This window comes from Netta rufina (genome assembly GCF_964035555.1).
Source record: "Netta rufina genome assembly, chromosome: 35".
Lineage (NCBI taxonomy): Eukaryota > Metazoa > Chordata > Aves > Anseriformes > Anatidae > Netta > Netta rufina.
Genome location: NC_140159.1, coordinates 653234 through 677323, shown reverse-complemented (window position 1 = coordinate 677323; position 24090 = coordinate 653234). Strand labels below are relative to the sequence as shown.

At 35.6% G+C, this 24090-nt stretch overlaps 1 protein-coding gene across 1 annotated transcript in view; it reads right to left on the bottom strand.

Moving 5' to 3' along the window:
- LOC311220579 (maltase-glucoamylase-like) overlaps positions 1-24090 on the bottom strand; it is a gene marked incomplete at its 5' end in the record, with an annotated part of 34366 nt that continues 10276 nt past the window's right edge. The window contains 37 exons of the mRNA XM_084304140.1: positions 1-106; positions 866-1036; positions 1904-1953; positions 2594-2682; positions 3116-3240; positions 3667-3723; positions 3863-3947; positions 4548-4696; positions 5571-5687; positions 5929-5963; positions 6327-6460; positions 6551-6689; positions 7625-7709; positions 8613-8747; positions 9072-9134; positions 9431-9538; positions 9661-9789; positions 9945-10070; positions 10161-10273; positions 10382-10478; positions 11139-11307; positions 12126-12280; positions 13384-13593; positions 14846-14995; positions 15810-15980; positions 16447-16496; positions 17189-17277; positions 17798-17922; positions 18521-18577; positions 18954-19038; positions 19508-19662; positions 20063-20179; positions 20957-21128; positions 21731-21848; positions 22556-22640; positions 23441-23554; positions 23961-24077. Coding sequence (XP_084160266.1) covers positions 44-106; positions 866-1036; positions 1904-1953; positions 2594-2682; positions 3116-3240; positions 3667-3723; positions 3863-3947; positions 4548-4696; positions 5571-5687; positions 5929-5963; positions 6327-6460; positions 6551-6689; positions 7625-7709; positions 8613-8747; positions 9072-9134; positions 9431-9538; positions 9661-9789; positions 9945-10070; positions 10161-10273; positions 10382-10478; positions 11139-11307; positions 12126-12280; positions 13384-13593; positions 14846-14995; positions 15810-15980; positions 16447-16496; positions 17189-17277; positions 17798-17922; positions 18521-18577; positions 18954-19038; positions 19508-19662; positions 20063-20179; positions 20957-21128; positions 21731-21848; positions 22556-22640; positions 23441-23554; positions 23961-24077 — 4209 coding nt within the window. The 3' untranslated portion in view covers positions 1-43. The remainder of the gene's footprint in view (positions 107-865; positions 1037-1903; positions 1954-2593; positions 2683-3115; positions 3241-3666; positions 3724-3862; positions 3948-4547; positions 4697-5570; positions 5688-5928; positions 5964-6326; positions 6461-6550; positions 6690-7624; positions 7710-8612; positions 8748-9071; positions 9135-9430; positions 9539-9660; positions 9790-9944; positions 10071-10160; positions 10274-10381; positions 10479-11138; positions 11308-12125; positions 12281-13383; positions 13594-14845; positions 14996-15809; positions 15981-16446; positions 16497-17188; positions 17278-17797; positions 17923-18520; positions 18578-18953; positions 19039-19507; positions 19663-20062; positions 20180-20956; positions 21129-21730; positions 21849-22555; positions 22641-23440; positions 23555-23960; positions 24078-24090) is intronic.

Below are 24090 nucleotides of genomic sequence, written 5' to 3'. Positions count from 1 at the left end.
GGAGGTTTGGCTCAGCTTCGCCGCCGGGGATGGCTGCAGGCTTTTAGCTCCATTGCAAAGTGTAGTCTTTGCCTAATTCAAGTTCAAGCTGGGTGGTTAAAAGGACCTTTAAAAAGCAAAATAAAATAAAATAAAAAGTGAGTTAATCAGATCTGAAGACGTCTTGCTTTTTTGTTTCTCATACAGCTCACATTACCAAAAATTTGCCTAAGTGCCATAAATTTCTTTATTCCGGAACATGAGGTTCTCATCCCCTCCCCCGCCCCCCCCCCCCCCCCCCTTTATTTATTTTTTATTTTTTTATTTCTTTTACATAAAACTTGGACTATTGCAACTGTGTTTACAAATTTCTTCTTTCTCCATCCAGGGTATTCATCATTTTTGATTATGTAAGCTATTTATATATATAATATTGTTTGATCACATTATATTAATTATAACATGATTTTTCATGTTATAATATGATTTGTTCATGTTATAATAATTATAATGTGATTAATTGTGATGTGATTAATTATAACGTGATTAATTATAAATATTCAACATTATATAAATAATATTATGTAAAATACATAAAGCAACCTAATATTTTTGCTTTATATCATTTTTTGACATAACAACTCTATATTTTATATTTTATCTATACAATATTCAATATTATATAAATAACGTTACGTAAAATACATAAAGCAACCTAATATTTTTATTTTATATTTTTTTTTTGATATAATATTTCTGTATCTTCAACATCTTGTGATGTAAGCAATCATTTCTTTTTCTGTCATCAGGCAGAAAAGGAATGAGACCCGACATACACCGCGTGCCCTAAATTCAATTCACCATTAACCCTAACTGGTCTTTTTACCTGCGTCGTGGCGTTGTAGGACAGTGAGTGTGCGGATGGGATTTCTATGCCATTCTCCAAAACCACCAGCCGCGTCACGGTCGTCTTCAGCCCCAAAGTTTTCACAGTAGTAAATTTCAAGTTGTTCGGGTCAGAGTAGCCCTGGTGCAAAACCTTTATCTCTAAGGTGTTCTGAACGGGAGAAGGAGAAGGAAATCAGCGATTTTTTTTTTCTCAAATTTAAAGGATCTTTTCATAGTCATAATGACACAGCAATAGGATAAAATAGCTGTGCTATTTTAAGTTTCTTTTTAGTACAAATTGGTGATAATTGCATCATAGCAGCACCAGGACACAAACTGCTTCTCAGCTCCTTCGGGTATAGCAGGAGAATTTGTGGATGTATATATATGTGTGTAAAATATATAAGTAAATATATATCATAGTAGTAATTATATTAGTCTTATAGTATTAGTATTACAATATGTGTGTATATATATACTGTATATATGTAATATACATATATACATACATATACACATATATCTATATCTATATGTATGTATATATATACATATAGATATTATATATATATATAATCTGGGGGAATAACCCCCCAAAGCAAAATAAATTGCTTCTATTTATAGTGGTGCAGGCTGTAAGGATTTAGAGGCTATAGAAGGTATACAAATCTATACACCTTTATCATAAATAAATATATTATATGGACAGAAATGAATATATAAAGTTTAAAAATAATTATATATATGAATATAAATATGTATGGGGGATAGTCCCCCAAAGTAAATGAAGTTGCTCTGATTTATACTGGTGCAAGTGCAAAATGACTTTATCCTTCCAGGTCATGCTATCACAGCCTTGCAAACCCAAGCAAATTTTCCTTAAAAATCAACAATTAGAGCTCTACAGCAGTTGTCACTACACTAAATAAGAGCCAGCACAAAGATATCAAAACATTAAAAATCCCAAATTTAACCTTCATTAAACACAGCAGCAAGTAGGCTGGGCGCTGCAGCCCAGGGAGTTTCTGTTACAAACCTGACGAGCAGTAAATGAGGTCAGCAGATAGACACCATCCTCATACGCATCTGTTAAAAGACCAAAATAAAGTGAAATATAGTCAATTTATTTTTTTAATTTAATAGCTTGTGCTGTACATGCTATATATGTGCATATGCATCGTGCAGCCTGCTACGTGCTGGTACGCTAAAACCCACAATTTTGTGCATTAATTGAGATAATCTCAGCTGTTAGCTTCTAAGCTAATACATGGCAGGCTTCTAAAAATCTCTTATCTTCTGAATTTATTAATATTGAGGAGTTTAGTTAAAGCTTTCCACTTCATCTGCGGTGTGATTCCCGCTTCATCTTCCTATAAATTGGAGAAGAAATCCCTATTCTGTGTGTTCCCTCAGGTCCGACGCACAATTTAATTTCTGAAAAATGCAAATTCTCTAAATAATAACATTATGCTTTTAATTTAGCATTGTTTCACTCATTTTGCCATTTTCCTTGGTTTATGTGTAATCATTTTAATCATTTTCCTGTCATTTTTTCTGCTCCATCCCTCTAAACACACCCTTGTGTGATCGTTGCACAATATCCCCAAAATGAAAATTCAGTGCTCGTGTTTACAATCCACAGAGCTAAAAAAAAAAGACAATATTTGTGCCTTGTGGGCACTGAATTTGGGGGATTTTTTGTGTAAATGACCGTTTTTGTACTTACCAATGCGCACCCCGTCGTCCCAATAAAGTTGACCTTCTGCAAGCTGACTGTCATTCAAAGCAACAATAAGTGACAACAGGTTTTTTCGGCTATGAAAAAAAAAAAAAAAGACATTTTTCTTAGGTAATCCCATTTTATATTTATATTTTATTTTATATCTCATAAGAGGTATTAAGTTAAAAATTACATTATGGATGTTGCACACAATTTAGCTGCCACCAGCCTTCCCCTCTCCGTAATATTGTATTTAGGAAACCCCAAAAATAATAAAATTGCCCCAAAATTGACATCCTGAGCAATGCTGGAATTGAATCAAGATGGGGATGCTTCCAAGAACGCCTCTCATCGCACAGGAAAATTTTGCTTTTCCCGCTTAAAAATGTGACAGCAAAAAAAAAAAAAAAAAAAAAAAAAAAAAAAAAAAAAAGCTGCCACGATTGAATTATTTATTTGCCACGCTACTAAATATTTCCCTTAAAAAGCCAAAATTGGAGTGTTTGATGGTGACCACTCGTGTTGTACCTGTAAGCGGTGGTGTTAGCGGGGCTCTGCTGGATGAGGATGTGCCCGCCACGGATGTGGAGGTTGATGTGATCAAGAGGAGCGGATAAATTTCTGAATTCTCCCTTAGAGCTAAAATTCTCATCCTAATGGAGGAGAAAAACAGAAAACAGAAAAGAAAACACACCAAAAAAACAAAGAAACAACCCCCCCCAAAAAAAATAAACACCAAAACCTTGATAAAACCCCAACAAAACCTCAAGAAAACCCAAAATAACAAAAACAAACCAAAAAAAAAAAAAAAAACACCAGAAAAGATGCCGCCCCTGTTGAATTCTTTGCTTAAAACTTTTAAAACTAATATTTTATTAATGCCTCCGAAAATATCAAGCAAGTTGTCGCTGCACAGCTTTTAAACGCAGCAACAGCTACGGATTTTTCAGGACAAGGGCTTAAGTTTGGCATTTTTCAGGACAACAGCTTAAATTCTGCATACAGAAAACAAGCACGTGGTGGATTCCCACTCTTTTTTATAGAAAAAAAAAAATATATATATATATTTAATTACTTACTGTGTGGTAATCGTACCAGATGGCATTCGGGAAGTAAGCGTTCACTGTTACAGCACCCTGGAATTAAAGATTTTTGTTTTGTGTCTATTCAATCCAAAAAGTGAAGCTCAGCTAAAGTAACGTTGAAAGTTTTTCTTGTTTTCTAATATTTTATTACTTTTTCCTAATTTTTCCCGGTATTTCTATCAGCTTTTACCTGTTCCAGCACAGGGCTGATGAGCAGTGCTGGTCCCCACAGAAATTGTTTCTGTATGTCCCATGTTGTCCTGTCTTCCACAAACCTGCAAAATTAAAAAAAAAAAAAATAAATCAGAAGTGGTCATACACCATTTTATTAACAATTTTTACGAAATATTTCCCTGTTGAAGCCTTTTTTCTTCAGTAAAAGTACTGGTTCCTCAACTGTAAGCATGGCAATAACAGGTAATAATGATTACCCGCTCATTAATAATAATTTCATCTATTTGAACTAGATTTTAAAAGATAAAATTAAATTAAAATAAATTAAATTAAAATAAAAATAAATAAAATAAAATAAAATAAAATTAAAATAAAAATAAATAAAATAAAATAAAATTAAATTAAAATAAAATAAAATAAAATAAATATAAATAAAATAAAATAAAATAAAATAAAATAAAATAAAATAAAATAAAATAAAATAAAATAAGAAATAAAAAAAATAAGAAAAAAAATAAAATAAAATAAATATAAATAAAATAAAATAAAATAAGAAATAAATAAAATAAAATAAGAAATAAAAAAATAAAATAAAATAATAAAATAAAATAAAATAAAATAAAATAAAATAAAATAAAATAAAATAAAATAAAATAAAATAATCTTACTAGAGACGGACCCTACTAAAGGAAGAAGCTTACTCGTGGAGCAGGGGGCGGACCACGGTGCTGCCGTGAGCGTTGGCGTGGTACATCAGCGTGTAGAGGTAGGGCAGGAGGCTGTATCGGATATTCAGCACGTGCCGGGAAATGTCTTCAAAGGTTGAATTCCAAGAAACGGGATCTTGCCTCTGAAAAAGAGAAGCTCGTTGTCGCAGAGGTTTTATTTGGAAGAAACAGGAGAAAAAAAGAAAAAAAAGCCTGGGTCAAAGAATTTATTCGTTTTTACAACAGAGTTCGCGTTGAGCAACGTTTCTACCTTATACATCCCTCTTAAATTGATATAACTGATAATTAATTGATATAATTGATATAATTGAGTGGTGGCAATTGTCAAATCTGCCTCAAAATGAGCACAGAAAAACATAATTTAGGAGAGCCAGGTGCAGCGTTGCAAATTCCTTCTCCTCCCCTAATTTAGGACACAGTTATTTGCAATTTCTTTAATTAGGGCCAGACATTCTACTCTGCTAGACCTAAGCAGGATAAAATTCCTGTTTCTATTTTTGACGTTTTTCTGGTTATTTCACTTATCTATTCATCATAATATTCATCAAATAAGCACCTATTTCATCTATCTACTCACAACTCAGCTATTTTCATTTATTCATAAAAGAAACGCAATATTTTATGGTAAGAATTGAACAAAATAAAGGAATTTTGGGTACTCGGGAATCCAGTGTCACTGCTCCATTTTCTAGTTTGCTTCAAAATGACGAAGAATTAAAGATGATAACACTGAGGTCGTTTTTGCCCGTTTAAATGCAGAAAACCATGAAAGTAACTATTTTAGTAAGCATGATACGATCCAATAAAAATGGCCTACGTGAAAAAAATGCGATTTTAGTCTTGGAGACGTGGTCTGGTTCAATAAGGAATTGACACCCTTGAAAAATACTGATGGGCGTCTTGCAAATGGGGTGAGCTGACCTAAAAATGGGATTTGGGGGAAAATGAACTCAGGCGTTGGGGTTGTTGGCCAATGTCAATGGGGGACGCGCTCACCTTGGAGCCTTCCCCGTTGTGGTTCCTCGAATAGGGGTAAAAAGCTCCCAGCTGCATCCAGCGCAAGCACAGCTCGTACTCCGAGTCCGAGAAGAAGCCGCAGATATCCGCTCCTGTCTGGAAAGCCCGAGATTTTGTAGTTAATTATCAATAATTGTTGATTGACAGCAGTCGATTTTTGTCTATTGAGAATAGTCGATGAAAGTCAAAGTTTGTTTAGTGATAATTGCTGATAAAAGTCAATATTTGTTGACTGACAATAGTCGATGATAATCGATAATTTTCTATTGATAATCGTTGAATATTGTCGATAATCGCCGAGTTAATTGAGATGGAAGGTAATAAATCAGGGGCTTACATAGGATATTCCGAAGAGGCTGAACTCCATCATGCCTGCGAAGAAAACACGAGTCGGTAAGGACACGCGTGCTCATCGGGTGGACGGCGCGTTGCGTAGACCACACAACAATATTGGAAAAATAGGAGAATCGCCACCATTTCCCTCATATCTTGTTGCCCCCAAAGAAATTTGGGGGCAACCAGAATGGGATCGGGGAAAACAAAGAGGAATATGAGGAGAATGCGGGCAAATTGGTACACCAAACCTTCAACGTTTCTGCAGAAACGGTGAAGAGTTTCTTAAGCAAAGAGGTCAAAAAGGAGTTGGCCGTGATGGTCCAAATCCTTTTTTGGCTAAACTGATGCGATTATGAGGAAGGAAACGAGCAATTAATGGACCCTTCTCTGTCGACTCACCGATAATTGACTTCTCCAGCTGGTTCCAGGCCGCGGTGTTGTCCCCCAGCCAATGCCCCGACCACTTCCCGCTGCTGGGGTACGTCGAGCGGGTGACGATGATGCCCCGCTCCTTCGTGATGTTCCTCAAGATGCTGGGATGGAGAACGGTCATCAGAATGCGGCCACGCAACCTTCATGTGCAACGGGTTTTGGGGAAGGAAGCCCCAAAAAACGCAACTTACTCAAAGGTTGGCTTGGTTTGGGACCACCCGTAGAGGTTGTGGACGTCGTAGTGGCGGACGAGGGTGCCGTCGGGGAGCTGCTGCTCGCCTTCCATGCACAGCGTCTTGTAGGCCAGCCCCTCTTCCCTCCATCCCAAAGCTACAGAAAGGGAGCAAAAACGCTTCTGTTTTAACAGGAATTCAACGATTTGCACTTCGATGACGTACCCTCCATTGGGGTTCGCTTCCTGGTACGCACGGGCATGGCTATTTATTTTATTTGATGGCTATTTATTTTATTTGATGGCTATTTTATTTATTTAATGGCTATTTTATTTATTTCTGACATTTTTTTTTTAATTTTTTTTTTTTTTTTTAGGTTTTCTGAAGTTTAGCAAATCCAGAATTTCCTAAAATTCCCGTGTAGGCTTCTGCAAGGGAATTAATTACTCAAGTGTAGCTTGAGGATCCTCCTAAAGAGGATCAAAGAGTAAACAGAATATATCCTAACTAAGAAAATGCTGCAAAACTTTATTATTATTGATATCTCCGCAAAATATACACAGAAAACTGGGGAGAAAAGCCTATTTCTGAATACTCAGCCACTGCCAAATCCTGAGAAATGGTGCATCATATTTAAAGACATCAGGAAACGAGAAATATCCCAATAAATCTGTTACTAATATTACTAATATTACTAATATTACTATTACTAATCAATTCCACCCTACTCCAGTATTAACGGAATAGCAAATATTCCAAGAGAGTTTCTCAATTAGGGTTCATAAGTTTACCCAATCAGAGGAGGCACAAGGATATTTTGGAAAGTCTTTGTCACAAGTTTCACTATTAATCTGAGAAAACAACAAAACCCCAAAAGCCACATCCTTGGAGACATCCAAAACACAGTATCTAAATATAAGATAACTACCTAAACTCCACCTATTTTTAAACATCTTTATTTTTAAATACCTTAAAATGCCTTTAAATGTCTTAAAATATATTTATTTTTAATCGTCTTAAAGTATAGTTATTTTTAAGTGCCTCAAAATGTTTTTAAATATTTGGAAGTGTCTTTACTGTGATCAGACTTACTGGGCATGTACGGCGGGTTATTTAGCTCGCTGTCTCTACAGCCCCAAACGGCCCCGTGAACAAAGTTGGATGGTTCATTCATGTCCTGAAAACAATGAAAATAAAAATAAAAATGAGATGAACAAATTCCACCTCAACATGTGCACCTGGCTCATTTGGGTTGCTCTAGCTTGCCAAATATTTGTTATCCTTTTTTTTTTTTTTTTTAAAATCTTTTAATATTTTTCTCCTTTTTTCCCCTTATTCTTTTTTTTTTTTTATCCTTTTCATCCTTTACTATTTTTCATCTTTTAATTAATTATCCTTTTTCGTTGGATAACTTCATAGCCAGATTCTGAGTATTGCATTTCCCCACATCAGATTAATTGGGATTAATCGAAGGTCACAGATTCAACTCTAAGAAATTCTTCTCTAACAGTCACATTTCCTGCAAAGGACCAATATTTCTCTGTGTGAAATTGAAAGACATACAGAAAATATAACTACAGATTCATCAGTTCCTAAAACTTTTGTAATGATAGCAGGTGACCTTGGTGCCTGTGGCACTCTGGAGCTAGAAAACAGCAAAATAACAAAATAACAAATATTTTGCTGTATTTCTGGACATTCTGGGCTTTTCTTGTAGTAATGTATTAATATTCAAGAGATACTACAACTATTTCAGGTCCACTTACGTTAAGAAGCAAACAAAACCTGTCATTGATCTCTATTTGGCCTCATTGGTTGAAAATAAGAGTTTCCTATTGCAAAAAATACACGGATTTTTAGGACCTGGTGGAAGATTAACAGCTTTGCAAAAGAGCCGTTATGTAGGTAATAATAAAGTAGTAAATAACGAAGATTTGAGGAAGTCCAGTGTTTCAACAACAAAAAAAAATAAAAATATTGATGCTGTTAAGAAGAAAATGGCTTTTTAAATTTCCATGGACCATCCCGATCATAAGGCACAACAAAAAATGTCAGAAATCGAATAATTTTTCACACTTACGATCCATATGCCGTCAAACTTCAAGCTCATCGATGCATTGCGGGGATTGTTGTAGACTTCCATGATTTCTGTTGCCCACCATTCAGTCGTGGAATTGCGGAAGAAGTCTGGAAAAGCGGTGTAGGCTCGGTAGAGCTGTGAAAATTGTAGGAAAAAAAAATATATAAATATATCTAGAAATTGTAGACAGAGGACTGAAAGCATCCCACTGCTAAAACAAAGGAATTTGGCTTAAAAAAAAATGTTTTTGCTACATTTTTCAAATGTTCTGGAAGAAAGGCTTGACATTTTCTGCGTCTCATGCCCGTGGTATTTTTCATTTTCTGTATTTTTTTAAAAAATTTTTTGCTGTCCCGCTCCAGCAACTCAGTTTTATCATCCATTTTTTTTTGCAATAATCTGATAAATTTGGTGTTCCTGCCCTATTTGTGACTACTGACAAAAAGTACCCATGCTTACTTCCACCTGGGTATCCCAATCCAGTGAGTTATTAACTGTCACGTTAGGATAATCCGGCCAGACCTAATTGGAGGAAGAACACGTTAATTAACCAAATGAAACTGGGTGTAATATATGGCTTTATAATCTATATAAATATATCTACTTAAAATAACAGATTCAAAATAATCTATATAAACATGTAGATTCACATAGCAGCTTGCTATATTCTCCAGTGGTGACTCAAACCAAAGGCGTTTTGATTTATGTCACCTAAATTCAGGAATTAATGTGATATTGGAAGTCTTTTAACATCTTGGCTGGCATGATGCTGGTTTGGATAAAATACCAATAAAAATAAAAATGTTTAAGAACTGCACCTTTCCATAGATGATTTCGTTGGAATTGGGCCACTTTATGAAGACATCGTTCTGCACGCCTCTGTCGAAGGCGAGGTAATTGGTTTCGTTTCCAGATATGGCTGGATCCTAAGATTACAAGTAAAATAATTTTAATTTTATGTTCCAAAACCAAATGCAGAAATCCTGCTAAATGTATTCCGCATTATTCAATCCCAGACTGCAGCTGAAAAGCAGAAGCCCGAACTCACCAGGATTATGATAAACCTCATTCCTTCTTCTCTTATTTTATTAACTAGATCTGGTAATCCAGCAAACTCCGGGCTAAGCGTGAAGTCCAACTGCCGCTCCATATAATCAATATCTGTGTACTGGACGTCCTGTGGTTCACACAAAGAAGAAAATAATAAAAAATAAATTCTAGAAAAATCAACAGAAAGGCCTTTTTTTTGGTCATTTCCTGCCAAGAAGGAGGAGGAGGCCAAGAGGAAAGGAGGAGGCCAAGAATTGACAAATTTATTGGTTTTCTACGTACATAGGGTATTCTGGCTGCCTTCATGTCTTCCACTAATTGGGCAACTTCGCTGTCATTTGCATATCCATAGCGGCACAACTGGAATCCCAGGGCCCAGTAGGGTGGCAAGACTGGTCGCCCAATCAGCTACATATAAAAAAGAAAGAATATTTAATGCAAGCAGGTGAAAACAGAACTACAACAAAAAACACTTTGAATTTGTAGCAGGAATCGTACCGCGGTGTATTCCTGAACAACGCTCTCCGGTGTTGGACCCAAAACCATGTAAAAGTCCAAAATTCCCCCAATTGTGCGATACGTCAGAGCTGGCGTGGGCTGGAACGTCACGTCTGAAAACAGAGAGCAGGCAGTGAGGCAACAGACGCCTGCGTAAGCTGCTATCTCAGAAACTGAGCTTTAAAACGTGGTGAAAATAGTGATTTTTATTTTTATTTTACCCATTCCGTTGCTGTTGAGCAAGAGAACTCCATGGGCATTGCCGTCTTCTTCAAGACCCATGTAGAATGGCTGGAAACCGTATGAATTCAACTTGTACTGCAGAAAAAAAAAAAAAAAGTAATTTTTATTGGAATGACGTCATGAACCTTCTGCTTATTTGCATCTCCCAAGAAATGATACTTTACAAATAAATGATCAGACACACAACAGCCAACCAAAAACATTCAAAATCGTACTGCAGTAGATGTTGACCAGGAGCGATCACTATCAGCCTCAAATTTTAAGGTCACTCTATGCAAAATTTGGAAGGAGGGAAGCAAACGTATTCCTGCCTTTTAAAATTGCTAAAAATAGCTTTTCTAGGAGAAAACCTTTTGTCAAGTATTTCCATGTAGACTGTGGCTTTCTCTTGGTGGCTTTCTCTTATTTTTTCATTTTCTCAAGATGGTGAAAGAGCTGGAAATTCGAGTTAAAATACAGCGCCGTTATTACACTACTAACCCCTTGAAAATATTTGGGTAATACACGAATGTGTGTAGATATAAAATTTTGGCTTTTCCTCTTTAGGAGGAAAACTGAAATTCCTAAGAAATTCCTAACTGAATCCCAACATCTCAGGAGTTTGCTAAGATCTGATCTGAGGCGTTGAGGTGCACGTTGGAGGACACCCCTCGTAGCCAAATCAATGCTGGTTGACACCAAGCAAAAAACATCATTTTTGGGGGGGAAAAAAAAGGGGAATTTGTCATCACTTACGCCAGGAGGCTGGTCCCTGGAGAACATCCCCCACGTGTGCCAGTTCAAGTCCTGGCGATACGTGGCGTGCTCGGTTTCGCCGAAGCCGTACACGTACTGGGAGGCCAGGCGGGTGGAAATCTGGATGAACATGTCACTAAACGTGAACGTGGGCAGCTGCGAATCCCAGCTAGAATGGGGCAAAAAAAACAACAAAATGGTGATTTCAGCGTCGTGCTCGGCTGGCGACCCTTCCAAGGCCAACTCTTTTCTAAATGTCTTACTGTGCACAAAAGTTGGGATAAAATTGCTTTGGTTATCAAGAAAGGTTAGAGAACATTAGGAGGTTTGGTGGTTTTTTTATTATTTTTATTTATTTATTTATTGAGCTTAATTTATGTTCTTTTTTGGGGGGGGCAGATCATTTCAAAACAGACAAAAATCAGCTTTTTTACTGTTAAAAACTGAGTTACAACCCAGTAAAGATCTTCCAATGGCTGACATAGATGTGGGAGGCTGAATTACGGAACAACTCACTTATTCCTGTTGGCACAAATTATCTCAGCTTGCAATTAAATTCTGATTACTTTAAGGAATGGCAAAAAAAATATTTAACTTGAAAAGAGTAAGATCTGCAGCTGCCAACTTCATTGTTCTAGGGCTGGTGTGTGCTTCACCAAGGAAAGAAATTAATCTTATTGGATTTGTTAATTGCCCTGTTACTGAAATAGAGGGTTCTGTTTAACTCTGGGTTAATTATCTCTTACTTAAGAAAAAGTTGAGTGATTGCCAGTTTAGCAGAGTTTAGCTTTGGGCAGATGTGGGCATTTATTGGGACGGACACAAAAACTCCTATGTGGCATTACATGTGGGAAAAGAAACTTTGGGGGGAAATAAATTAAAAAAAAAAAAAAAAAAAAAAAAAAAAAAAAAAAGAGGAAAGGAAAAGAGAAGATAATGAAAATTTCAACTCAAAATCTCGACGGGAATGGGGTGAGCGTGGCTTACAGGACTGTCCCCGTGCTCCTGCGTCGGACCTGGATCCCAAATGGCTTTGTCTGGACCGTGACATCGTAGAGTCGCTGCTCAGTCGTGCTCGTGGGGGTGCTGGGGAGGTTCAGCGGGACCGGCACCTCGTACCTTTTATTTGCGTAATCATAAATCTGTGCGGGGAAAAATTAATTCAGGTCAATGCACGTGGAATACAAAAATAACTAAAAATAAAAATAAAAATAAAAATAAAAATAAAAATAAAAATAAAAATAAAAATAAAAATAAAAATAAAAATAAAAATAAAAATAAACAACCTTTATTTTCAGAAATTCAAGATAAAATAGCAAAAGTAGTATTCCTATTGCATTAGATAAAATTAATTTACACAGTATTCCTATCGATTCATAAAATGAATTTACAGACTGGAGGACTCCAAGACTCCAAGTCAGACACAATGCTTTTCAAAACCTTGCCAATAATGAAAAGAATTTTAAAAATTGTGAATTTATTAAATATTTTCCTTCAACACATATTCCTTTCTCAAATTCCTTCAAAATATTTGTGCTGGAAAATAAAGAGCAAAAGATTTTATTTTGGACAAGGAATTACTCTGAATTATTCAAATATATTAAGTAGATTCTTAGGTATGATGGATTTCACCTTTTTGGTTCACTTTTTAATAAGTTCTAAGAGATTCCTTTTTGGGTTTTCTGCATTATGTAGGATGACACGAGTTGATTCAAGAATTTCTGTCTGTTCATTTTAATAACATGCCCAATTTAGAGTTATTTTATTAAATGTAGAGTAATCAATTATAATCTAAATAAGGTATTAAGACTTCAGAAGTAGAATGGTCAAGAAAAAGTCATGTTTCATAACAGAACTGATCATATCAATTAAATCTCTTCAGTTCCAGTTCTGCATGACCTCCCATGTGTACATTGACATTGTATGCTCGATCTGTGATTTTCCTGCAGAAAAAGTGAGATGAAATTCCTCCACAAAAAACAAGATATAGCCTAAGAGTAATAAACACTCTTTAAATTACACAGAATCAGGCAGAATTGGGCAGAATCGTACAGAATCACGCAGAATTCCTTGGGTTAGGAAAGATCTCAAAAATGATCAAGTCCAACAGTTAACCTAGCATTTGGTTAAAATAACATATTTTGACAAGAGTGCACCACCCACGCAACACCAAACAGACTCAAAATGTCATTCTGAGAAATACAACGAATTTAGCCAGCGGAGGACCCGAAACTGGGAGAAATACCTTAAACTGGAGCATGTCGTTGCTGTGGTATATCACCTCCAGGCGAAGCGTGCTGATGGGCGACGTGGACCTCTCGAAGGCCCTGGCCGTGGTGTTTGCGTAGGTGAGGTTGGCCACCAGCCCCGACGCCGTGTATTGGACATTGGAGATGGAATAACCGTTGTCAGAGCCGTAATAGCAGTAGGGAACGTTCGAACTGGAGGTATCTTCCTGAAAATGTGAGCACGTGGCCAGTTAGTGAAAGAGTCGCTTGGTTTTCTTTTTTTTTTTAATTTAGTTTTAAGCAGCAAGGATTCAGAAAACTCGTTTTTGTTTTGTTTTTGTTTTTTTGGTTTGTTTTTAATTTATTATTATTATTATTATTATTATTATTATTATTATTATTATTATTATTATTATTTAGATAACACACTTTTGTCCCCAACGTTAAGCAATAAAGGCAGATTTCTGCACCATTTTAGAAATAATGAACTTGTTCGAGTCAAGAATCCACCCTCGAATTATTCCAAGTGTCGACATTGGTTAACACCTCAGCTCTCAATAATCACCATTTTGCCTATTTGTACAAACAAATCTATGCTCATTGCATTTTAGCTCCTAATGAGTATTTTCACATCTTTTTTTTCACCAAATTCAAGGTCTCACTCAACTTCAGACCACGTTTTAAATATACTCAGTTCATAACTTGGCCAAACATGCTGCTGCATGAAGAGCCACTCCCAAATATCTAAAATTCCCCAAATATTTCTAATAACGGCAAATACTTCTAATAATGACAAATTTCAGGCAATTCGTCTAGAACTCCAGCCTGTCATCATGATGTCACGGTCGTCACAACCACGCACAATAATCCAGAAGTAAAACCTAAAAATCTGCAGGAACAGGAATTCTGGTTTGGATCTATCCAACAGGGACACAACCCATTGCGTTCACAGAAAGAGGAAGATTCCTTGGAAATTCAAGGATTTCTTCTCATTTTGGATTTCTAGAGGAACAGATTTTAGCTGTATGTGTTTCAATGGAAGCTTATTATTTAAAAAAAAATGCAAAAAAATCCCAAACCCGATGCCTTGCAGGTCTTGTTGGCAATGGCAGAGCCCAATGAAGGTAAGAATCTCAAGTTTCCTCTATTTTTTACAACCCTATTATTATTTCTATAATAATTTATAGAATATATTTATAGAAATAATTTTCTGTTTTTCTAATATTTCTATTATTTTCTATAATAATAGAAATATACCATTGTAATAATATACACTATATTATTATTTAATGTATTTCCCAAAACACCAGATTTTCTTCTAATTTTCAGGCTTCAGAACTGCTTGAAAACAGCTTCAGTGAACCACAGTTTTCTGAGGTGATCTGGGAGAAGGACAAAAGGGACCTTTTCTTGTAAAAATAAATAAATAAATAAATAAAATAAGTTATGATTCTTAAAACATGACAAATCTTTACTTACAGCCCAGATGCAGCCGCGTTGTTCGCATAGTTCCTTGGTGACCCCTGCGCTGGGATAACAATCAAATTTTTCGGTGGCACGGGTTCCTAGAGTCCATGTTAAGGTGTACGATTTGCCCAAATCAAGCTGGAGCCCGCTTATAACAGCAAACTATAAAAATTAACAATAACGCAATTAAAAATTTACAATATTAACAAAAAATAACAATAAGTTGTGTATCCCGTTCATTATTGTCTTTTTTTTTTTTTTTTTTTTTTAAGATCTGCAGAAACAAGAACTTGCCCAACATGACATTTTATGCACTGTTTTTTCCAAATGTTATTTTTTTCCAAATGTTAAATAATTTCATCCATTAAATATTAACCCAATGTTAAATTTCACCAAATTCACGCACAGATCTGGAAATGCTCCGACCCCTCAACTCACATGGAAGCACACTAGGGCTGAAAAGAATCGCACAGCTCTTAACTAAATGCTTAATTTTTTTAAGCCAATTTATATATATATATATATATTTTTATTTTTTTTTTTAACATTATATATTTACAATTTGAAAACTATTTGATTAAGTGGTAAAGAAGGCAAATATTATTTACCCTCCTGCAACATTAACTACAATCCTAAAACCATTCCTCCCCTTATAATTGTAATTGACCCACATAAATAATTAACAATCTTTTTTTTTTTTTTGTGCACAATGTCTGAGGGCAAATCAGATCTGCCACCTAAATACGTGCGTTTAATGAAATTACACTTTGTTTTTCTGCAGAAAAATCTGCATATACCAAAGATTTACAATACTACTGGCCACTTTCCACTGCAATATATACCCAGCAGATATAACAATATTATTACTTTATATATATATTCATATAATTTTATATATATATAACATATAATATTTATATATCTAATATATACGACTCCAGAAAATTATAATTCCAGTTTTCCTCCCATTCTTTACCTTGTCTGTAGGATTATAGGTAATGTTATGAGAAGAAACTTGCACAGCATTTCCCTGCAGCACCGTGACTGTCATCAGTTCCTGCTGCAATCCCAAAATTTTGATTTCTTGGAACATCAGGTTATTCGGGTCGGAGTAATTGTTGTTTATGACGTTCAGTTGCAGCATGTTCTGAGAAACAATGAAATTATTGTATTGAATTGCCAATGTTTCCCCAGATTTTAATTCCGCTCTTCCTTTCACTCATTGGAGATATTAAGATTAATTTTTTTTCCAGTATACAAGGATTTCTGTCAATTTGTCAGATTTTGAGACTCACAAGCATCGTGTTAATCTCCTTTCAAGTTCTACCTGCTGATGATGTTTTACAGTTTTTCTCCATTATAGACTTTCTAAATCTATAGAATTTATAAATTCTATAAGCAGATGTTTTTTTCTCACTCTATAATATGTCAAGAAACTGGAATTTTTCAGATATTATAAATAATTTTATTAGCGATAATATTTTGAAAATGGCACTTCTTAAACTTTGCCAAATACTCTCTTTCTTAGTAAGTATTGTAGGAATACCCATAGAAGTTTAACATTGGAAATGAAAATTATTAAAAAAAAAAAAACAAAACATATGTATACTTACATTGGAAACTTTGAACTCATAGAAAATGTAGTTTCTATTGCCATCGGAAGCTAAAATACAGAAAAATAAATTTTGGTTGCAACACAGAATGAAAGACGTCAAAAAAAATGCATTCTGACAATTTACTTCTTTTGTGGAATTGACCCAGAGTGTCAATATTATTTTATTTTCCAGAAATCTCAGTGACTTTTAATTTAGGCTTTTTCAAGTTTAGGAATTACCTGTCAAGTCATGACATTATATGCTGCAGAATATCTCTTAGATGTAGGAGCATGAATTCCATGAAGGTCAAAGAAGCTTCAAAAGCTCTTGAAGGATTTAAGTATCCTTTCTAATTAAATGATAACAGAATGCCTAAATCCTCAGAATGCCTAACTCCTTGGAAAAATCAACATTTTCCAAAAAATCCCTCACTTCAAGATTAAAATAATTCATGAACATGGGAAGCAGCTGCCTTAAAAATTTTGTGTTGATAAGCACACCTTTTCTGTTAACAACATTTTTGCTGATCTGCCCAGGAATTTAATTCATTCCAAAAGGTCAGAAATGTAAAAGTTTTCATCTTTAACCAAATTTTCTTGGTGAGCCTGGGTTTTGTGGTCTTGCTCCCACTGAAAGTCATTTGGGTACATGTCTTTAACGATCTTTAAGGACCTTTCCAACCCAATAACCCTACCTCATCAACCCTACAAATATTTTGGGGGCGTTTTTCCTGAACTAACAAGAGCTGATCAAGACTCACGTGCAGATTCTCCATCATCCCAGAACAACTCCCCAGTTGCTTCGTTGTTGTCATCCAGCGCAATGATCAGTCCCATAGGATTCTTACGGCTGTGGACCAAAAACCAAAACCCCACCATTTATTAATAAAAAAAAATTTAGATGTGTAGTAAACGGTCTTTAAAGCAAAATAAAATGAAATAAAAAGTCTTTAATGTTCATTTTAAGAGTATAGAGCTCAACGGGGCTTCAAAACTTTGAGAATTGTCTTGTGTCAGTCCCTGGTTTACGTGTTTGATGATTTTCAAGTAAAAGAATAAAATCCACTGAAAGTTTGCAAAAAGGGAAAAGAAAAAGAATGAAAAGAGAAAAATCTTCTCTAGTTAATTATTAGAAATATTACGTCACTGAGAAAATCAGTGGTGACCGTCCTTAATTTCCAACTTTCAAATGTTAAATACTGCTAGATAATAATAATAATAGTGCTAAAATACTGCTAAGTAATAATTATGCTCCAAATACTGCTTTATTTATGTATTTATTCCCTGAAACCGGGTGGCCCCAAGGCCCTTCCTTTAAATCCCATTTTCCTGCCAGTTTAGTGAAGAAAATATTCCGCCCTCGGACGTACCTCGCAACGGTGTTGGTCGCTGGCTGCTGGGTAGGAAAAACGTAGCCACCGCGCAGGTGAAGCCCCATCCTGTCTGCGGGCAGATAGAGCGGCACTTTCTGCTTCCTGACGGACAGCTTTGTGCCCTTTTGGGTAGGGATGAAGAAGAATTAGGTTGCATCACCCACTGCTTTCTTAATTCCTTATTTCCTCTTAATTCTTCCCTTTTTTAAAAAAAAAAAAAAATCTAATTCCTCAGTTCCTTAATTCTTCTCAATTTTTTTCTTTTGAATCAATTCCCAGTTCCTTAATTCTTCCTTTTGGTTTAATTCCCAGCTCCTAAGTTCTTCATTTTCTTTATTTCTTAAATCCTTAATTCTTCCTTTTATTTAATTCCTAAGTCCTTAACTCCTCCTTTTACTTAATTCCCGGTTCCTAAATTCTTCCTTTTACTTAATTCCCAATTCCTTAATTCCTCCTTTTACTTAATTCCCAATTCCCAAATTCTTCCTTACACTTAATTCCCATTTATTTATTTTGGCTTAATTCCTAGTTCCTTAACTCTCCCTTTTGACTTAATTCTTAAATTCCTCAATTCACCTCGATCCCTCCTTTTCTTAAAAAGTTTCAGTCCTGAGATTATCCATACTGCTGCCAATGGTCCCAAAGTAAACCAGCAGAGATCAGTACAGTATAATGCTAAAAATCAGCAATTCTCCACATTTCTGTACCCTATTTCCTTACCGTTTCATAATCATACCAGACAGCATCAGGAATATACGCTTCAATTGTGTCCACCCCCTACAAGGCAAAAACAGAGACAAATTTCATATTTGAATGCAAATTAATCCAATAAACCAAAATTTCCAAAATCGTAATAAGGCTGACAATGAGAAAAAAAATCCGATCTTTCTCCTTATTTTTAGGCAGAGTAACGATATTGTCCCAAAACTCAGAAAATCTGAAGGCATTTTCAAATTGAAGGAATAAAAGAATGAGGAGGGAATGAGGGGGTCAAGGAATTCAACTTGTTGAGGGGGTTCTGCTGCAATTTACTGTAAGAAAGCTGAAGTTTTTGACTTGAGGTTCCTCAGGAATTAATAATGGGAATTGATATAAAGATATCAAATATCAAATAATATCAAATCACATCAAACATCGAGACAGTGAAACCTACTTGGTCGAGTACGGGGCTAATGAGCAGGCCAGGACCCCACAGGAACTGCCTGTCCACGCTCCACGTTGCTTCATCAGAATAAAACCTAAGCAAAAAGGAAAGCAATGGCATTAATTGTGCTTAATCTTAGGTAAATACACAGCTTATTAATTTAGTCTGCATTAATTACGCCTGTGCATAAGTGAGTCTGGGTGTGTTTCTTAATGTAGTTTAAGGTCTTCAAGAAAATAAACAGGAATAAAGGCAGGAAAATTAAATTTGTAAAATAGACATGCTAACAGAGAATAATTTAATAAGCTGCTAATTAAATTTCATAGCGACTCTTAGAGTAACTGATAATAATGGTCATTACGTGTTTGCAGAAATTATAGATGGATTCGATGACTCTCCAGATTACTCCAAAATGGTATTTCAAAATTCAGACATTGCGCATATCCCAATGCGCAGTGTCTTTCAAAAACTAGATGTGGTTAGAATTATTTCTAGAAAGAACAGATTTGGGATAGAATTCTTACTTTCTAGGGACAAAAAAAAAAATGGATTTGGGAACTTACTCGTGCAAAACCGGCCGTGCCACCGTGTCTCCTTGGGTGTGAGCTTTGTAGAAGAGCGTGTACAGGTAGGGCAGCAGCGTGTAGCGGATGTTCAAGTAGTGCTTCGAGGTTTCCACCAAAATTGAATCTGCTCCAAAGTAGGCAGGATCCTGGGGCTGAAAGTAACCAATAAGCGATTTTAATTTCTGTGGTCTATGGGGTGCTGCCAAAAATCAGGATGTTGTGGCAAGCACAACGCATTTGTGGACACCAACGGGGATGAAATTTGATTTACAAAAATGAAGTGATGCCAAGCATATTCTCTGGTGCCTACAATTAATCATTATAAAGCTAAACCTTTCTGAACCCCAAATTATTTGCAGCAAGGATTTCCTAAGCACAAGGTTGCACCAATTTCAAACCAGTCTACTGTTTAACTATTGTTGGTGGAAATTTATTTTTCAGAATTCTGAATTTATTTTCATAGATTCTGAATTTAATTGAGTATTAACTACCAGAACAGAAATGTGATAGTTTATCACAAGATGAGTCTTTGTAACAGGATGTACAACTTACTTGGCATAGTTCGGTATTGTGATTCCTGGAAAATGGGTAAAATGCTCCTACTTGCATCCATCGCCGGCAAAGTTCTTCTGAGACATCATCAAAGAAACCACAAATATCTGCTCCAATCTTAAAATAAAACCAGAATGTGTTGAGCACACAACACATCTCTACCAAAAATCCTCTAAAGATACGGAGATTTTTCTGTTCATCCCTAATTGATGCCCAGGGTCATAGAGCCATTCATCTCATTTCTACATCCCGTTTCTCTAAATCTCTCATCTGTACCTAAATTTTTATATTTTTCATTGTGTTTTCTTCTGTTTGAACCCCAGAATTCTGGAGATATTACACGAACTAGCCAGGTAGAAATTGACTTTTCAGTAAATACTTCTCAGCCCAACTTTTGTGCACGTGGAATTAGAATTATTGAAATATAGGTCCTACAGAAAGTTAAACCAACTCCAAGCTAACACTGCTCATTGGTGCTAATATGCAAACATTAGCATAATAGTACCAAGGTCACAGAAATTCAAAGAAAAATGCCCACATTTCATTAATAATTGTATTTAAGGAGTTTCCCAGAGGTATGAGGTGGCTTGAAGCACAAAATCCTATATTTGATATCCACACACACACATATTCAATAGAAGGAAATGGTGTAAAGATAAAATCAGTTATTCCTGGGAAGAAAATATTTAAATAGACTCCCAGGGGAATTAATTTAAAGCTTTGAAAGGTGGAATTAGGTTGAACTCCATGATCTTTACAGGTCCTTTCCAACAAAAACCATTCCATGGTTCTACAAAAAGACGTTTATGCAGATGGGCTTATACATATCAAGCTCGATAGAGCATAATTTAAACATTTTGTTGTACAAAGGTACCCAAAATGACCGTTTCTTACAAAAGGGATTCCAAAGAGCCCAAATTCCAGCATTCCGGGAATCGCCCATTTGAGCTGATCCCACGTGGCGGCGTTGTCTCCCAGCCAGTGTCCCGCGTACTTCCCAGACCCCGCAAAAGTAGACCTTGAAAGAAGGAAGCTTCGTTTCCCAGGAAATATAGTTTTGATGGCTCTGAAAAAAATAAAAATAAAAATAAAAAATAAAATCAAAGAAAGGTGGAATTAGGCAAAGAATAAATTGGGTGTGGAGATGAGTAGATCTACCTACACTTACATTCACTGATTTACCATGATAAATAAGTAAAGGACACAGACTCCCCTAATTTTTAAGGTGTCTATTAACTAAATTATTATTTTTTATTAATTTCACTATCATCGTTAATTTCACTAACCTTAAAGAACCCTTTTGCTTTTGCCTGCCAACCTTCATCACATTTTAACTCTAAATAACAAAGCCTGGGTCTCCTTTCAGCTTTGCTCTATGCACAGAACTGCGTCACCAAAATCCAGTGCTAGGGGGTTGAATTTTGACTCCAAAAATTAATTTTAATTTCAAAAATGCGATTTTGAATGCCCACCGTAGAAAGATTGGAGATGCAGAGGTTTGACAATTCGTATAGACCCCCAGGTTGGGTTCCTTGGGAAGTGAATTGCCCAAAATTGAGGGCATTGGCTCTACTCTTGAAGGTCTTTTCCAACCGTAATGGCTCTATGATATTCTGATTATTATTATTTATTTCTTTTTAATTTGAGACGTTAAGAAGCCTTCCTTACTCTTGTGTTGACAGAGTCATGGAGTATCCAAAAAGGTTGTGGACATCGTATTGTTTCCCCCAGTTCTGCACTGCATCCATGCAGAGCGTCTTGGAATACAAGAGTCGGTCAAGAATTTCTGTGACAAAGCAGTTTGGGAAATGCATTTTAATGGATTGAATTTAATTGATTTATTTTTAATTAAATACAAAGAAGATTTCTGCCTTCAAACTTTCTGTATCTCACAGCAATCCACATAGAAAGTGAAATAATTCCCTGCACACTCCTAAGCTTTGCCAATGGGGTGGGATTTATCATCCTGAGGCTGCACGTACACCAAATTTTCGATTTAATAAGATTAAATCCAGCTTCAAGCCGGATTTCACATGCCAGGAAGGACTCGCCCGAAAACTACACCCCAAAATTTCTGAACCATTTGACCTGGCCATGACTGTTGTCCGGCAATGATCAGAGGTCTGGCTTGATAAAGAATTTCAGTTCCACTTTATCATTGCCTGCACCTCTAATTATTGCCATTGAAATAGTAGGTGATATAGATGGTAATAAAACAACAAAAGGTACAATTATTATACACAATTAAGACACTGACAACCTTCATTTATTATTCTGGTGGGTGTAAACCAAGATATTCTTTTCTAGTGAGCCATATAAACCGCATCTTTGACCTGGCATTTGGTATATTTGTACTTTCAGTCAATAAAAGTACTCAAAAAAATTCATAAAATCCACAGTAAAATCCCTCCATATCCTTTTAACTGATAACACAATTATCCACAGATTTTTTGCTAAAAGATTTTGATTTTTGTTTTCTAAAGACAGACTTACGGGGCGTGTAAGGTGGGTAGTTTAATTCATTCTGCTCACAACCCTCACTTGAGCCTTGAACAAAGTTGGCTACTTCATTCATATCCTGAAAAAAAAAAAAAAAAAAAAAAAAGGCAAATTCCAGTTTCAAATTGAAGCTAAAACATTCCCAACACCGATACTTTTTGGACTTTCAGCCAACTACATGTATGTCATTGCAAAAGTGACTTGTAGCTGCTGACCGGAGCGCACAAGAAGCACAGAAAATAATATTTATTATTTCCTCCAGCAGCCACGACACCGATGTAAGAAATCATCAAAAAAAAGTCTTTCTGAATGTCAAAATGATGAATTTGGAACAAAGTGGTGATGGTAGGATTTCACCCAAACTGGAGAAATTACAGCTTTTCCCAAATCCTGCGTTGTTTTTTCTACAAAGTCCCAAATATTTGCACAAAATAAAAACAACCCACAGGCTGCATGTTCCAGCCTGAAAAGAAAAATGTTCTTACCCTGTAAAAATCCCAAATCTTACAAAAGGAGTTCACTTTTTCTCTACCTAAAAGCATAGCTCATTAAAAATAAAAGCTACCGTAGGAATTATAATCATGGTCACCATCAATTCTTTGATAAATAAAATTACACTGAATATGCCTTGACTGAAGGAAGCAAGTATCCAATGCATTAGGGTAAAATGTAAGTTTTTAAATTACAAACTTTAAATTAAAATTAAATAAAAAAATCAAAATTACAGAAGAGATGTACAAATCCTGCATGGATTTCAGGTTAGTCACAATAAACCTTTCTCCAAATTCATCGCAGAATTAAACAACCCATTGAGCCATAAAACTGATTTTTTTTTTTTTCCTTTTTACAAAAATAATTGAAAAAGGGTGAATTCCTTACAATCCAGAGCCCATCATACGGCACTTCCCTGTAAAATGTCTGACATTCTGACACCCACCAGCTGGTGCAGGTGGGACTGGTGAAATCTGGGAAGACGGTTCTGCCTGGCCACACCTAAATAAAAGGAAAAAAAAAAAAATAAAAAATTAAAAAAATGAAACATTCTGGGTATTAAAACTGAGAGTTATTTTTGCAGGACAGTGTTTTTACAGCCATCAGGAGAAAACTTTTGAGATATGGATTGCAAAAGAATTTGCACTCAGAAAGAAGTTAATGTCTTGAGTTTTCAGCTCAAAAGTCATTTTTAAGTCAAAATTAAGTTGTGCAAAATTGTGCCGTAAGCAGCTGCATTTGTAAACTTGTTCTAAAGAAATTTTCAAAGCACTAAAGGGGAAATTGCTACGTGATAATTGAAAATAAACCAATGTTGGCTGCCGGCATCTACTGGCCATTTAAAACGGTTCTTTTCCTTTTGACCTAATGTACAGAAAACTGCTAAAAAATTGAAATATTTCCTTACCTCGCCAATTAAGGCAGTACCATCAGATCCGTTAATCCAAACTTTACTGCTTTCTCCCCTCTGATAGGATGGGTATTTCGAACCGTTTGCAAGATTCTCAGTGCTAATAGCTGGATCCTAAAAAAATGGA